General features: G+C 39.6%; 1 protein-coding gene across 1 annotated transcript; it reads left to right on the top strand.

The window, feature by feature from the left end:
• Nucleotides 1-10,106: 10,106 nt before the first annotated feature.
• On the top strand, nucleotides 10,107-17,044 carry LOC124274881. The gene is made up of 3 exons (XM_046710252.1): nucleotides 10,107-10,209; nucleotides 14,915-15,085; nucleotides 16,781-17,044. Exons 2-3 carry the CDS (start codon nucleotides 14,926-14,928, stop codon nucleotides 16,975-16,977), a joined length of 357 nt encoding a protein of 118 aa, XP_046566208.1. The 5' UTR covers nucleotides 10,107-10,209; nucleotides 14,915-14,925; the 3' UTR covers nucleotides 16,978-17,044.
• The last annotated feature ends 1,159 nt before the right edge of the window (nucleotides 17,045-18,203 follow it).

The raw sequence follows: 18,203 nt of genomic DNA, 5'->3' as shown, positions 1-18,203 counted from the left end.
TATGTAAAAAAATTCTATTTCTGTGAGTACTTTAATGATAGAGATGAGAAGACGAGTTGTTGAGTGCTGCCTAAGCAGCGAAATCGGCCATTGTATTACTAGAAATGCCAACGTGGCTGGGTACCCAACAGAGGACGATGTCGTATTGGCTACTAGCAAGATCATTATATAATTCAATAATTTCAATTAAAAGTTGATGTCTATGAGATACCTTATGAATAGCCTTTCCACACGAAAGAGAGCCCGACAAGATGCTATATTGTTTATATTTAGTGTGTCTGTTCATGTATTTAAGAGCTGTTAGTATTGTGTTTGCTTCTGCTGTAAATATCATGCTGCCATCTGGTAATCTGGAGGATATTATTCTCGTCCCAATGATGATGGCACAAGCCACTGCGCCACCATCCTTGGATATGTCTGTATATAAGGATTTGTATGTATTATATTTACTTTTTAATTGATTAAATTCCTGTTCAGACTGTAATTTGTTGGTTTCTGATTTCTTGAATGTGGCAAGTATCAGGTCAACTTGTGGTCTCACCAGTTTCCAAGGAGGCGAAGAAAGCTGACGGGAAGAAGGTATATTTTCTGGCTCAATGCCTGCTTGACTGTATTGATTTTGCCATCACAAGGGAAAATATTTCGATGTGAAAACAATGAAGGATCTTCTTAATTACGTTGCTCCTCATTTAATCCTTGGATTTTTAAAAGAAATTGAATTGATTGATACATTTTGATATTGTGCAGATAGTTTCTTTTTAATATAAGTAGAATAAAAGTATTGTCCTCCTTTCGACCTACAAAATTATTTTAATCGTAGAATAATTGTTGTTTTAAATAACGGCTAAATTTCACTACAATCACCAGTGGCTGAAGGGATGGTGTAAATCCAGCTAGGGTCCATGCAGGTAGCCAAAGTACTGTAAGTCCAAAAATAGTTTTCTACTTTTAAAGATAGCTAGTCTTAACTCATTTTGTGATAATCTAGTATTTTTACTGTCCTTCGTTGACAGGGTTTATATATATTAATTTAGAACTAGTTCTAGTCACGATATGGCTGAAATGTTGCCAATGTGACTTTAAATTTTAACTCAGTCACTCACTCAAGGTCAATGCCAGAAGCAGAAAGAAAAGGTTTGATTCTTATTCCTGGAGGTGGAATAAGAGACAACTTCTTGTTGTACAGATCCTGATAAAGAGGATAAAGACGATAAAATGCAGGGTTGGGCTCGTTAGAATGTAGTTTTGTGATATACTGTAAGGAATATTTTATACGGCATTGGTTAAGAGATGGCTCATCGGTCTCATGAGTGAATTTAGTTTTACGCCGCACTCAGCAACATTGCACCTATATGGCAGCGGTCTGTAAATCATCGAGTCTGGAACAGACAATCCAGTGATCAACAGTATGAGTATTCATCTACGTTAGTCGCCTATTACAACAAGCATGGGTTACTGAAGATCAGCTCTAACCCGGATCTCCACACGGGTCTCATCGGTCTCGGGATAGAGGCTGTCAATAGCATAAGTTCTAAAGACCCAAGACAAGGTCTTAGACGTGGTGGACAGAATCTGATAGCTTTATGTTGCTTTTGTAGGCTCCACCATACACGATATAGCCATAATCAAGTTTGAAGCGGACCAATGATCGATGTTTGGTATTTGATATGTGGTAAAAAGGGCAAATTAGAGTTTTTCTTAAAGTCCTAAGTAGTTGGCCTCCTTAACAACTTTGATGGACGTGCCATTTTCAATAGTTCTGGGTCTTTATGCATTTTTAATTTATGGTTTTTATAACTGTATACAATTATTGTTTGATTTAGAGAATTAAAAACCGTTTTCAATTGACCAATTGTGAATATTATTGAGACAGAGTTGCAGCTGTCTCTTTTTTGCAGGCGCATTTTTACAACAACAAACATTAAACCATCTACTAAATCAGCTCAAACCTTTGAAAGACTATTTATTTAACACTAAATAAGGTGACAGTCATAATACTGCCTTGTGGATCACCCCTATCCTGATTGTAACGATCAGATAGGGTAGAACCCACTCGCACTTGAAATTGCGAAAATCATTCTTTTACAAAGGATTCCAATCGTACTACATGACCAATAGTACTGCGAGTTTTCCGGAAACCACCTCGTATATAAGTATTTAAGTTACTGGTTTTCAGATACCAAAGTAATCTGTTAAATTTATCTGCTCCATTGTTTTACAGATTCAACTCTTTAAACATATGGTTCTGTAATTAGATGGATCAGTATGATCCCATCCAGGCTTAGGTATAGGGACTACAATGGCAGTATGCCACGAGTGCGGGAAATCCCTGATGTCCATATTGTATCAAAAACATTTAGCTGTATTCTGGGTCTGATAGTAGATCAACCCCTGATGCTGTATCATGAGCTTGCTCAAGGGCAGTATGGAGCCAGGTCATGTAACGAAAACAATCCGTTGCAGTCTTCACCATTATCTGGGTTAAAATGAATTTTATTTCTCCGGATGTTTTTGTTATTTTTAAAGCTCAGGGTCATAATTTAATGATGAAGAATGCTTGGAAAGAATTTCGCCAATTTCATTAGCTATGTCAGTTTTTTTAGTTAATAAGTTATCACCGTACTTCAGATGGTGAACAGTAGATTTTGAACGTTTGCCCTTTATTCCTTGTATCATGTTCCACACCTTTAACACAGGTTTACGTGGATTTCTTTTAGAATTTATTTTAGTTCCAAAACTGAGGCTTACTTTGTTTAAAAGCGCGTCGAGCCTTGGCATCAGTAATTTTAACTGCATCTAGATTATGGCAATATGCAAAAATATTTTTTTTCAGCTTTCTTCCTACACTTTCTGGTCGGTTTACATTCATTATTAAACCATAGTTTACGAATATGTGGATTTGCAGAGGACTTAGGAATTTTCAGCAATGTCGTTAAGTATATCTGAGAACAACTGTACCGGATCTTCACTGTTTGTGAAAACATCATGTTATAAGTGATCAGTACATAGTAACTCATATAATGAGTGACGTTCCTTCACGATAAAGGTGGATCATTACCAGGGTTGGTAGTTTGGAGAGTGGTGGGAAAGTGATCAGTCCCACACAGGTCATAATGGACCATCCATTCAAATTCACACGTGGTGGAATCGGAGAGTGCCAGATCCAGAGCAGAGTAGGTTGTAGTGGCTGGATGTCAGATATGGTTGAATCATCAATGAAAAAACATAGGTTATTTCCTGAAATACATTATTCAAGGATGTTTGATAGGCATTTAGAAGTTGGTAGGGTAATACAACACACTTGATATGGATGTGCAATTTCTTTATCATTTACACACGACGTTTCTGGGTTTATACTTGCCCCTTCATCAGGTGAATGGCAGTCAATGGTTACAGAGGTATATATAGTATATACAGGAAGCCACAGAGTTGTTATTACAGCAGATTGGTAAGGGGATTAAGTTAAATACATACTGTTTGTACAACATGTTTACATAGAGTGAATGACCACAGATGGAAGCCAGTAACGGATATACAGTGATAGAGATTAGGTGATTGAGATGTACAATAATAGAAATTAGACGATGGGATGTACAGCATGTTTGGTAAACACCTTTGTTGGGGGGAAATTAGTTAATGCACCAAGTATTGGGAAGGAAGTCACCTTGGTCCCTATTCAACTCCGGTTTGGAACGTTTGATGTGGATAGCTTCCATTAATTTCCGTTTACGCTAATTGCTAATGTTGACGGCTAAGATTTCTGTGTGTTGCCAGTTGATGGTATGGTCAGGATTCTTAACTAAGTGTTCAGAAAGAGCTGGTTTTAAGTCTGATTTGTTGACAGATGTTTTGTGCTCTTTTATCCGAGTGGCAATAGGTCTGCCAGTCTCACCGATGTAAGTGTCACCACAGTTACATTCCAATTTTAACTACACAAGACAATACAATATAAAAACAGGTATAGACCGCCAAAGACAGAAGGTAGATCACCATACCAGGGACCATGAGGAACTTACAGTACATTTGCTTCCTGCATGGACCCTAGCTGGATTTACACCATCCCTTCAGCTATTGGCAATTTTAGATAATTTTTAAACTTAATAACATATATGCTACGATTAAAAATAGTAGAAGGTTTAAATTAACTTTGAATGTTTTGGGACTTACGTACCCTCTCAGGAGGACAATAATTTGGAACATATTTCAAATTAGAGCTAGCAACTTTAACTCTGCATCACAGGCTCGTGAAATGAAGGCATTGTGTGGACGTTGGTTTTCTTTATCAGTTTATTTCCAGGAGTAATATAGGAGCATATGCATGGACGACATTAATCATCAACGTTTTACATATTCCATTATTCATGTGTGCATTTAGTTTCGTTCCGTTTATGGGAAATGAAAACACTCCAGATAAAAAAGACATGTGTTTAACTGATAATGTAGTCTGTTACACAAATCATACAAATATTTCACGAGTACTCATTGCAGTGTGTACTCTCGTATTAGTTAGCAGATGTTGCTGATAAAGTGATATTTTACGAGGGTCGGTCAAAAAGTAGTCAGCCTAGCTATATTCTATATGGCGGCGGTCTGTAAATAATCGAGTCAGGACCAGACAATCCAGTGATCAACATCATGAACATCGATCTTCGCAATTGGGAACCGATGACATGTGTCAACCAAGTCAGCGAGCCTGACCACCCGATCCCGTTAGTCGCCTCGTACGACAAGCATAGTCGCCTTCTGTGACAAGCATGGGTTGCTGAAGACCTATTCTACCCCGGATCTTCACGGGTCTCGGAAAGTAAGTAGATTTGATTGCGTGACATAGTGTTTTGTGATTGTGTTTGTATTAGTGTCAGTAGTTGCTAACTTGCAGAAGTGTTCATGTATTTTTATAGTTTTCGTTAAATTGTTTTCGAAACATTGTTTTTTGTTTGCGTGGTGGTGTCAAAGGCTGTTTAGTTATTGTATAATTTCGTAACATACTTCTGAACTTCTTTTTAAACCACAGTAGAATCATTGGAATATAAGACAAAATGCAATAAGTTGTAGAGATGAATGAAGTAATCATTAAGTAGTATATTAAAATTAGATTTATTAAGAACACATGTTGTCAGGTCTGGGGTCCCAAGTAGATATTTATGTGAGCCCCTGCTGAACAAATCACTGCATACTAATTTATATATAGCTACTCCTTACAACGTCAGTGAAGCATAGCGTGACGCGAAGGACAAGTGTGTATTGTACAACACACGGCGAACAGGTATACACACTCACCTGAACCAACCCGTGTACATGCATCAAGCTCTCAAGTACCTAAGGAACAAGCCTTTTGATAGTCTGGGAGAAAAATATTTTTTTTGCATGAGATTTTACATCAACAGAAACATAATACCTTATCAGTCGTTAAAAAGAAACATGGTCCTTCGCATTCGAGTGAGTGGGTTTAGTTTTACGCCACTGTTAGCAATATTCCAGCAATAGAAGGTCGGTGGACACCAGAATGGGCTTCACGCATAATACCAATATTGGAATCGAACCCGGGTCTTCGTTGTGACGAGTGAACGCTTTAACCACTAGGTTGAGCATGATGAATAGAGATACAGAAACACAGTACATGATACCGGAAGCACGGGTATCAAACAACTCCACAATATGATAACACACTGTGTAAATAGTGTTCTCAAATCCTTATATTGTCTTCTTATAGACATGACCGCCTCCGTGGTGTAGTGGTTAGATCGTCCGCCCGGAGAGCGGAAGGTCGTGGGTTCAGTCCCCGACCGCGTCATACCAAAAGACGTTAAAGTATGGTACTTGTTGGTCCCTGCCTGGCGCTCGGCATTAATGGGTACAACAAGGACTGGTCGGCTCGGAGTCAGTATAATGTGTCTGAGTGGGGTATTCATGCTTCACTGCCGCATGGTATCTCAGTGGGCTAGCACTATAAAACTAGCTTAGGGCTAGTACCAGCAGCCGCACATACACATACACACGCATGCACGTCGTCGTATTCTCAAGCACGACGTTAAACCCAATTTCACCTCACCATCTTATAGACATACTGTGTAGATAGTGTTTTAAATTCCTCATATTGTCTTCCTTAAGTCACACACACACACATACACACACACACGTTAATGATTGGCCATACACACCAATATTTTTGAATTCTTATTTCTTTCAATTTGTTTATGTTAGGAACACAAGATGATTACAGCCAACATTATATAACACATCGTCTAAGTACAAGCAAACCAGTTGACACGAAAAATGTCATCATAACCTGTTAAGTTGTGTCCTTGTATGCATACATTCCAATGACAGTAATCTAACACTCGCACCTGTTACACAATATCAAAGTTATTTCAATGCGTGGGTAGCTATTACTGTTAACATACATTAGAAGAGGACGACTGTCAAGTCTAAACACATGTAGAAGGGTGTCGGGTATTACCGAACAGCTACACCCATATCCCGACTAATTCCTGCTGTGTTTTATTACATTAAACAATGATTAATATATACAACAATCAATTAAATGTGCATCATATTCACGCAAAAAAGACGACTATATTCTCTCCAGCAAAACCTGATAGATATTCATATTTTTAACTCTCGTCGGAAGGCCGGGCACCCATGACATTCATGTCGAGCCATTCCCAACACTCTTGTCGGGCTATTCCAACCACATTTGTCAGGCTATTCCGAACGACCGGTGAAGATCAGCAGTAACCCATGCTTAACTGTAGCATGGTATCTCAGTGAGCTAGCACTATAAAAACAGCTTATAATTAAGTCTGGCTAGCACAAGCAGTCACACACACACACGCATGCACGTCGTCATATGAGCGAAATATTTTCAAGTACGACGTTAAACTCCATTTCACCCCACCTGTTATGTTTTACGATTTCATCATTCCACTCCCCTGCAGCTAGGTATTGCGGAGTTATGCCCCTTGTATTTGTGCACGTGTAGCATCTTTCTTCGTTAGACGTCGTAGAGGATATCGAATTTCCCTATTTATTGCAAGCCATTTTATATATTGAATGCATACCGCTATACCGCTATATAAATTTACAAAAAAATGTCCTAATGTGCCTTTATCAGTTTTTAAAAAAAAGTGGAGACATTTACTGTTTTGAGAACATAACAGACTTTCAAATAACACCTAAGGCAGTCATTTTTTTATTCCGTCTTAATATTTGCATTTGAATTCACACCATCAGGTAGTCAATATGATATTCTCCATGTTTGTGTAATTGTACTATTGCCGTAGGTAGCCCAAGTAGCGCAAAAGCTTTATCGCATAACGTCCACTTTTCAGATCCAATATACGATGTGCGTCCAGTGTGTTGATATGTTCAGTTTGTAATGAATATGATATTACCGTACACCAGTTAACATTTAAGTAAGTTGTAAGTGGAGACAAGCCTGGTGTCCGAACCCATTAATAATTACCCTAATTTTATTTCATTTGGTAAACTGAACATACGTAGGTATTTCAATATCAATTATCCCAAATATCCGTCTTTCGTTATGATAAATAGGCTTGAAATAGGTAGAAATATGTACTCGTATGTGTTTTCATTTAGCAGTAAAGTTGGAAATATTTTCTCTTCGACAATAACATTGTTTGTTGTGCTCTCCAGATGTCCACACATATGAGTAACCGGCATGCACATGTAGGTATTTCGGTGATATATATATGAGTTACCGGCATGCACATGTAGGTATTTCGGTGATATATATATGAGTTACCGGCATGCACATGTAGGTATTTCGGTGATATATATATGAGTTACCGGCATGCACATGTAGGTATGTCGGTGATATATATATGAGTTACCGGCATGCACATGTAGGTATGTCGGTGATATATATATGAGTTACCGGCATGCACATGTAGGTATGTCGGTGATATATATATATGAGTTACCGGCATGCACATGTAGGTATTTCGGTGATATATATATGAGTTACCGGCATGCACATGTAGGTATGTCGGTGATATATATATGAGTTACCGGCATGCACATGTAGGTATGTCGGTGATATATATATGAGTTACCGGCATGCACATGTAGGTATTTCGGTGATATATATATGAGTTACCGGCATGCACATGTAGGTATGTCGGATGATATATATATGAGTTACCGGCATGCACATGTAGGTATGTCGGTGATATATATATGAGTTACCGGCATGCACATGTAGGTATTTCGGTGATATATATATGAGTTACCGGCATGCACATGTAGGTATGTCGGTGATATATATATGAGTTACCGGCATGCACATGTAGGTATTTCGGTGATATATATATGAGTTACCGGCATGCACATGTAGGTATGTCGGTGATATATATATGAGTTACCGGCATGCACATGTAGGTATGTCGGTGATATATATATGAGTTACCGGCATGCACATGTAGGTATTTCGGTGATATATATATGAGTTACCGGCATGCACATGTAGGTATTTCGGTGATATATATATGAGTTACCGGCATGCACATGTAGGTATTTCGGTGATATATATATGAGTTACCGGCATGCACATGTAGGTATGTCGGTGATATATATATATATATGAGTTACCGGCATGCACATGTAGGTATGTCGGTGATATATATATATGAGTTACCGGCATGCACATGTAGTTATGTCGGTGATATATATATGAGTTACCGGCATGCACATGTAGGTATGTCGGTGATATATATATGAGTTACCGGCATGCACATGTAGGTATGTCGGTGATATATATATATGAGTTACCGGCATGCACATGTAGGTATGTCGGTGATATATATATATATGAGTTACCGGCATGCACATGTAGGTATGTCGGTGATATATATATGAGTTACCGGCATGCACATGTAGATATGTCGGTGATATATATATGAGTTACCGGCATGCACATGTAGGTATGTCGGTGATATATATATGAGTTACCGGCATGCACATGTAGATATGTCGGTGATATATATATATGAGTTACCGGCATGCACATGTAGGTATTTCGGTGATATATATATGAGTTACCGGCATGCACATGTAGGTATGTCGGTGATATATATATGAGTTACCGGCATGCACATGTAGTTATGTCGGTGATATATATATGAGTTACCGGCATGCACATGTAGGTATTTCGGTGATATATATATGAGAATATTTCATGCCCTCACAATTTTCAGACAAGGTTAAAATAAACTGCTTTGTCGTGTAGAACAAGCCGAGGTTGTATTGGAAAAACGGCGAAATGTTTGCGAAAGAAAACTTTACACTACGTTTACCGTTATTTTCTATCGAATATTGATATCAGGGCCCCAAACATCAGGAGTGCGTACTCCTTATTTGTTCAATATAGGATTACTGGAAAACCATAGAATACATTTAGAGTGCTGAATGGAATGTAATGGCGTATCAGTAATCTTGTGTTTTGTTTCATAAATGCACCACAACATTGCTGCTCTTGTGTAAACAGGTCAATAAACAATAAAACAATACTTTTTCAGATAAATACGTCTGTAAATAATTCTAAGACCTTTCACCATTGCTGTGGTGCGTATCTGCTACGTTTTCTGAATTATTTCCTACCATATCGTGTATATTTTCCATCCGTACTTACGTCGATACGGCCCTTATCTGGAGTCAGATGCGACTACCCATGACGTTACGACTATCTTAAGCTAAGAGGGCTTCGAAAATCTAGACCCAGGATATCATACTAAATATACGAAGATAATAAGTGTGGAAAAGTCATTTCCGATCCAATTTCAGTTTTCTTTCTGGCATTGTCTTACAAAACGACATAAAATGGTTCAGGAAGATCCTCAGTAAAGTTTTCACAAAAACGCAGCGCGTACGTCTATGAAATATTAAATAATGAAAAGTTATATTGTGGATGTCTGTTAATTCGAAGCCATTGAGTTACCATCTCTTTGGCATGTACCGGATCTTGTATCGCGATATGAGAAATGGCGTCAGTTTACTGAGAACTTGCATTGGCGCAAGTTGACGGCGCGCACGGGGAAGCGGGACCCAGCTGAGAGCACCGGAGCGAATAGCAACGCCCTTTACGGTGCCTTACAATGACGTCACAATGTCTGTTTATGACGTGGTGTCGTTTATTATGACGTCACTTTTCAATCCCCGTTAACTGAAGTTTAGAGTGGAAATAACTTCATGGTAAGTATCACTATTAGTTACCATTGATATACAGACTCGTGCCAGTTGAGGTAATTTCCATAGAGTTACATATTATTTCAGTGTAGCATACATAATTTTCATGAAGGGAATTTAGGATGTATCTTTGTAAAATGTGACAGGCAAATGTGAAATCATCTCTGCTCTGCGCACATAAATTCAGCTCAATGTTACGACCACTATTGGTCCCCCACTATTTAACTAATGACATCACATTTATCAACTTATGTATGTTTCCACAATGCACATAGGCCGCCATGCTAAAGGAGTTCACGGCACTGTACATACGTCGATAAAATTATTTCCATTCCATAAATAAGCAACGGAAGATAAAACAGAAATTGTGTGACTGTAGGTAAGATTATTCCTCACAAATGTGCCAAATTTGACTTGGATCTTACGAAAATTAAATTCATGAAAATTATTTAAGCTACACTAACTTAACATGTAAGTCTATGGAAATTACGTCAAGTGTCTGAATATAACTGGCACGGGTCTGTAGCTTGCATTTCACGCGAGACCATACAATTTGCCCTAGTCGTGCCTACAATGCAGTGAATGTCTTACTGTGTTCACAGTTTAATAGATCTGGAAATTCAAAGATTTCTTATTTTGCGGACTTTTTCACTTCTCTCGTTCGTGCTCCTATATTTTGCTGGCCCCATGTCAGAGAAGTTTATGTTCTTTCGCAATTAATCACTTATTTGACGTTATTCTCGGTGTACTGAAGACGCGAAAATGTGCTGCATAGGGTATATCAGCTCATCAAACAAAAGTACAATGTGAATACACCATTTACCAACTTACACTTATCAGAGGGGGGGCTCTGGGGTACCCAAAGTCTGTGGTCAAGACTACCTGTTGTCCGACTTCCATTTTGTAGAAGCCGTGGTGGGAAAGTGGTTAGACGGCTGACTTTGTATATTGGTGAGACGTTTCTGACTTTGTATGTTGGTGAGACGTGTCTGACTTAGTATGTTGGTGAGACGTGTCTGACTTTGTAAGTTGGTGAGACGTGTCTGACTTTGTATGTTGGTGAGACGTGTCTGACTTTGTATGTTGGTGAGACGTGTCTGACTTTGTATATTGGTGGGACGTGTCTGACTTTGTATGTTGGTGAGACGTGTCTGACTTTGTATGTTGGTGAGACGTGTCCGACTCTCAGAATGCGGGTTTGTTTGTTTGTTTGAACATATTTTATTCAATGTTGAAATGGATTGAGCACAAGTTATGTAACTTATTGCCGCCCGCTCCCATCAGAAACAGATTAACAATGGACGTAATGAATGGTCATAATACTATTGAGACATATTATTCATCAATCGAAGCTAAAATCTGTACTTTACTCAGAAAATGTAATCCGAAATATAACATGTGTTGCAAATGTACACTGTGTGATTGCTTCAAATTCCAAAGCGAAAAACCCGATTTATATACCTTTGTTTATCTAGAAACAGGATGCCTTATACAGGTAAAGACCCGGGGTTTGATTACAACGTGGGTACAATGTGTGAAGCACATCTCTGTTGTCCCGTGCAGTGATTAAGTTGAAATATTACTGAAGGTGGCGTAGAACCCGACTCACTCACCTCACTTGAGGTGGGAAGGTGTGTGTGTCAATGGATATATGTATCTTGTTCTTCGAGGCTATCTTAGCAGTAAGACTTGGTAAGTCTCTGTCGAAGATGGGAGCTTTGTCGCAGCATGCAACGGGTCCATGTCCTATTACCGATTTTTAAAGATCAGGGTCCCGTTCCACTAACCGATCTCAACTAAGATCAATCTTAACAAGTTACGCCAAATTTACAATCGTCTTAGCTAAAAGTTACACCCGTTCCACTAGCCGATTTTAGGCCGATCGTAGCCGGTCCCGATCTTACGATCCGATCCTAGCTAAGATCGAGACTCTTTCGTGCGAGAGAGATAGAGGCATGCGAGGCACGAGTTATTTCCCTTTGCATAGTATAGCAAATTTTGGAAGTAGTTTACGAACCAACTGAGTGAGTGAGTGAGTGAGTTTAGATTTACGCCGCACTCAGCAATAGTCAAGCTATATCGCGGCGGTCTGTAAATAATCTAGCTAATTAAGATGCATAGCGTTCACTAACATGAGCGTTCATGTTAGTGAACGCTATGTATCTTAGCTATAAATAATCGAGTCTGGACCAGACAATCCAGTGATCAACAGCATGAGGATCGATCTGCGCAGTTGGGAACCGATGACATGTGTCAACCACCCGATCCCGTTAGTGGCCACTTACGACAAGCATTGGTTATTGAAGTTCAATATTCTAATCCAGGCCTTCATGGGTATTTTTCCAACCAAGTGTAAACGTGGAGAAAAAAACCTAGAGCAAAATATTAGGGGTAGTGAGCACCTTGGTTTCAGGTGCAAGTGTGTGTGAACGCTGGGTATCAGGCATAATATAATAATAATAAATGCATATTTATAGTGCGCCTATTCCACATCCTGGGGCATGCTCAAAGCGCTATGTACAGATAATTTACACGAGAGTATTTACAGCCGAGATTATAAGTAATATACTGAGAACAGGTTTTAAGTCTGGGCTTAAAAATGTCAATTGTGTCAGAGCTTTTATTATATGCCTGAACCTTGTCAATCAGAACAAACAAGGCGTGACGAGGCATCCTCTATAACGTATCTAGAGTCTGTCAGTGGTCTTGAATAACACGCGGCTTGCCATGACGTTGCAATATTGTTGTACAAATGTGTTACACCGACTCGCTCGGTTGTGTTCCCATGACAACAGTGGTCAGACTGGCCTGACATTTGTAAGGCTTCAGTGCAGTGTTTGTTTACATGACAGAAATATACAAATTCATTTCATGGGGGATTTTAGGGGACGCTCACGGTGAAATGCTCGCTCTTATTTTTCACATAGAATAGGAAAGCCACCATTTTGGTTTCTCTACGATTGATTTTAGCTATTCTAAGTTGGTCATGAGCAACTTAGACTTTGAATCTTAACTTTACGATTGACTTGGGTAAGATTGGTTAGTGGAACGGTATGCCGATCGTGACGTCACGCTAAGATTTGGATTTGAGGGGTTTAAGATTGGCGTAGGGCTAAGATCGGTTAGTGGAACGGCACCCAGGGCCTAGATTTTCGAAGTTCTCTTAGCGCTAAGATAGTCGTAAGTGCCATACATTAACATTAATGATCAGGGACAGATCCAAGTCTCGGAAGGGCGATGGGGTAGCCTAGCGGTAACAGCGTTCACTCGTCACGCATGGGTACAATGTGTGAATACCATTTTTTGGTGCCCCCCGCCGTGATGGAATATTGCTAATAATGCTGGAACATTGCTAAAAGTGTGGCTTAAAACCATACTCACTCACTCACAGTCTTGGATCTGTTTTCACTCTCGGAGGAATTTGAGGGTGTAGGCGTTGCAATGGCGCGATACAGCATGTTTATGGCGTTGCAAAATATATCAGCAAAATGATTAAGAAGCTAGAAAGGAATTGATCTAGGTGTTGATGGACCGGCAGAAGTATTTGAAACACACGACAAGTTCAATGATTAAAATTTGAATGAGGTAGTCAATGAAGGCTGACTGACTGAGTTTAGTTTTACGCCGCTTTTAGCAATATTCCAGCAATATCACGGCGGGGGACACCAGAAATGGGCTTAACACATTTTACCGATGTGGGGAATCGAACCCGGGTCTTCGGCGTGACGAGTCAACGCTTTAACCACTAGGCTACCCCACCACCCCGGTGAGGTAGTCAATGAAGGACCCAAATGCTGCAGTTGACCCCTCGGAGGAGTGAGGATATTGAAAGGAAGGGAGGGCAACGTTCCTTGGATTATTGGATTATAACCACGCACACACGTCATTAATCCACGGAAACAGACACACTAAAATCAAATCACGACAAAACTAGACGAAACGGTGTCACCTCACATTATGTACAAATGCCAAAATGATAGCTTGTTTGAACATATTATTCAGTATTGAAAGGGATTGGGCACAAGTTATTCAACCTACTTAAGCCCGATCCCGAAAATTACATGGAAATTATACACGTGATGGACAATGAACAGAGGCAAGACATATTACACATTAATTGAAACGCTTACTACGTACAATGAATTTATGACTTAACTAAAACTATTTTCATTTATAGCTTGTGACAGACTAAGGCTGACGTACAGAGTGGTGTTAATATCTAAGCCAACTTTTAGGATTTCAAAGCTTTGTATCAAATCAAACCGGCAACTGACATACTTTGGACATTTTAAAAAAGAAATGACTGGCATCTTCCACCAGAGCACCACAAAGGCAAGCTTTACTTTCAGATACATTGACACGAAAAAGATCAGCATTTAAAGAACTACACGGATGTCTTAACTTAGTGTGTAGAATATTAATCTTCCTTTCACCAAATAGGAAATAATTAGGAATTGTTCCGGGTAATTTAACTTTAAATGATGGTAATGAATGATGTCTATAAGACAATTATCCCAAACGTCAGAAGCATATTCTAAGATATTATATTTCATGCATGCTTGAGAATATTTCTTGGTACGACGTATTTTAACGCCCATAATGTTAGTTAGACAAAGTATGTTTTTTAATTACTTTGTATTTGACTATTGTAGTTATTGCGTTGTTGCTGTTGTTGTTGCTGTTGTGCTGATGACACGTTGCTGTGTTGCAGACCCGTCGTTGATGCCTGGGGTGGAGGGAACCGGGTACGTGCCTTATGTTCCCGACAAGGTGCCCATCTCGGGAGAGTACTCCTCCATTGTAGGGGGCGCTGAGATGGTGACGTCACCTAAAAGGAAAGGGGGCGTGGCGAAAACGTCCGACATCAAGATATCACTCGGGGGTAAGTGTATAACCCACGTGTATCCCTCAATATGTCAGCAGGTAATAATTATATACACAACAATCTGACATATAGCGCTTGGGAGAATTGGCGCACACTTTCTTAACTTATATTCAGCGTGCCAGTCAGTTGACTTTAAGCGTGTCTGTGATCTATAGTATATAACCTGTCGCTTGAATACATCACGAATGATTAATACGTTATACATTTAATTTTCGCAAACTGCTTTTGGTGTTATATAATACCCCAGTAGGCGGTCCGAGAATTTGACCTAGAATAATAAACTTGAAACTTGATCAACGCAATAAGGATACGATGGCATGCATTCGCCCAAGTTACCCGTGAAGATCCGGGTAGTCTTCAGAAACCCATGCTTCACTGTACCTAAGGTAAGGTGATGCTGGTGACGCACCTTACCAGGATCTCAACATGGCGGCGGATAAGATCGCTTGGCGATTATTCCCCTCGAATAAGCAGCCTTCAACTTGTACACAATCAGCATTATTTAGCACACTGATAAACTTTGATGGTGTGAATACATTGAATGCACTGAATTTGCTTATTAATGTCTTTGTTGAAGAATAAGCACTTTTAATTTTAATATCTAGTATATAGCTTCATGCCAAGTGCAACGTGCGTTACCAGCATCATCTTAGGTACAGTGATGCTTGTCGTAAAAGGCGACTGACAGGATCGGTGGTCAGTCCGGCTCACCTGGATGACACATGTCATCGTATCCCAATTGCGTAGAACGATGCTCATGCTGTTGATCACAGGATTGTCTTGTCCAGTTATAGTTCGCTTCATTATAGCTTGAATATTGCTCAGTTTGGCGTTAAACAACAAATAACAAACAAAACAAAACATTTGCCCAAGTCTCAGACCCTTATGACTCAATCCGTTTAGTCGCTATAAACGACAAGTACGGGCTGCTAAGTACCTTATAAGTGTACCCGCAACCCCCACAGGTCGCAAATACATAAAACACAACTGCAGATTGATAAATAGAGGATATTATGTGAGTGGCCTTGTCATACTATGTTTACGACACGAGTGCCTAAATGTTGGTATTTCCCAAGCGAAAGCGAGGGATATACCGATATTTAGGCACGAGTGTCGTAAACAAAAGTATGATATGGAAACGAATATAATATTCTGTTTATTACCTAAGTCGTTAAATTGAGGAAATAAACCCAAATCTGCTTCAATCATAGGCTTGCTGCCCGCCGTCGCCGAATGTATTACGCAACGTCATAGAAGAAACGTGACGTGTAGTTCATAACGTCGCTTTATTTCATTTAATTATAGCGTTGTGTGTTACTTGCAATTGTGTGCTGCAGGGGTGTTGTTTGTGCTAGTCAGGGCTTCTGCCGGTTTGTATTCCCTATGTCGACCAGTATTTGTTTTAACCCCTTAATGCCGAGTGCAAGGCAAGGCAACAACAAGTACCATAGTAGAACGTATTTCGTTATAACGCGGTCATGGTAAAGCGTAAAGCTTAGCCATGACTAGTCCTCAAGCCCCAATTGCAAATATTATAACTCTATTCGATGTTCAACTCCGGACAGGAATATCAACAAATGGGTTTTGTCTCCGTTTTCTTTCATTGTGGGATTTTATTAGCGCTTAAAATGGAACTTATTGGAACCTGCGGATTCTTTATGGCAACAAGTGTTTTTGGTTTTTATTGTCAAGGTGCCCAATCGTCGTCGATGTCGATGCTAGATATTGAGCGACGTCACGCTGCCTCTGCAATGCGTGTCGACAGGTCTGAACTAGCCCATCAGCAGTCAGTGTGGGACATCGTTGGCAACACCCTGGTGCGTTGCTACCGAGCAGTGGTCGGTGAAGACAATGACAGCTACAGAGCCCAGCATGATGACAGAGAATAGCCATTGTTTTTGTTTTGTTGTTTTTTTCATGAAATAATGATAAAAAAAATCAAATTCAGGAAACATTCATTGCGTTTCTTTGCAATTACAGAAGCGAACAAGCACATGGTGGCGTTTTAATTGCTTTGTGCAATGCCCATTATATTTTAGGGAATAGTGAAATTAATGTCGCAGAATGTTGTTGCTTTTGAAGGTATGAGAAGTGATTAATCCAAAAACCTACCAGAGATTACTACATGTGGCTGAGGTGTGTCCCTTTATGCCTCGCCCGTGGAAGATACTGCAGTGTAATATTTTTACGGCAATATTACTATAAGGGTAGTGTTATTTTTGAGGGCATTATCGTTTGCCTGAGGTCTTCCATTAACTGCCCGACGAAGGAGGGACAATTGAAAAAACGAGGGCTTCTGCAAATGATAATGCCCTCAAAAATAACATTACCGTTATTATTACTAACATACATGGAATTTGTTTTGAAAAGAAAAAGGAAACAAAGAAGGAATTGACTGTAAGTTTACTCAAAACCAACTTCTGACGGGGTTGACTGACCGAATGCAATTACGTCATCGAACAATTCAAGTGACGTCACAACAGAAAGTGACGATATTCGACCTTGGCCTTTGACAAGACCATAGCCTGCAACATGTCAGACTATGTCAGTGTTTGGTTTTGGTCCATCAACAGCCTTAATAGTGCAATTGTTAAGGTTAGCACCAGCAAGAAAGCCAATATTACCGCTATTTAAAACGGGAATTCGGGTTGCTTTGACTTGTTTGACCCAGAATATCTGCCAGTCGAAAGCCAATTAATGTTGAATGAACCGTAAGCCCACGCACCCACTATGGCGTCACTTGACAACAGAACTGATAGTGGCCCGTCGTTAAGGTTGAGCGGTCCAATATCATTTGCAGCGGCCCGCAAATCTCTGATAATGGGAAGGCCGTTTCATGATAATTCCATGTATTTTAGCTATAAACTAGTGTAATACCGCTAGACGTATGACGTCATAATGGTTACAGTTATGACGTCATAATGCTTATACCTCTGTCACAATGGTATTAGACCTTGCTTGACTCGTAGAAAGCTGAGAGTCATTACACTTCGTAGGCAGTTTCTATCAGTTTATGTTTATGTTTAAGTCCCTGTCAGATATATAGAGGATACTAAACGACCTTCCGTGAAATGCCATTTTTTATCAAACGAGTTAATGGTTAGGTATCAAACGA

The sequence above is a fragment of the Haliotis rubra genome, unplaced genomic scaffold (genome assembly GCF_003918875.1).
Source record: "Haliotis rubra isolate DU_JTF1 unplaced genomic scaffold, ASM391887v1 Scf1950, whole genome shotgun sequence".
In the NCBI taxonomy this organism is placed as follows: Eukaryota; Metazoa; Mollusca; class Gastropoda; order Lepetellida; family Haliotidae; genus Haliotis; species Haliotis rubra.
The sequence above is the reverse complement of the archived record's forward strand: the minus strand, read 5'-3'. Positions and strand labels throughout refer to the sequence as shown.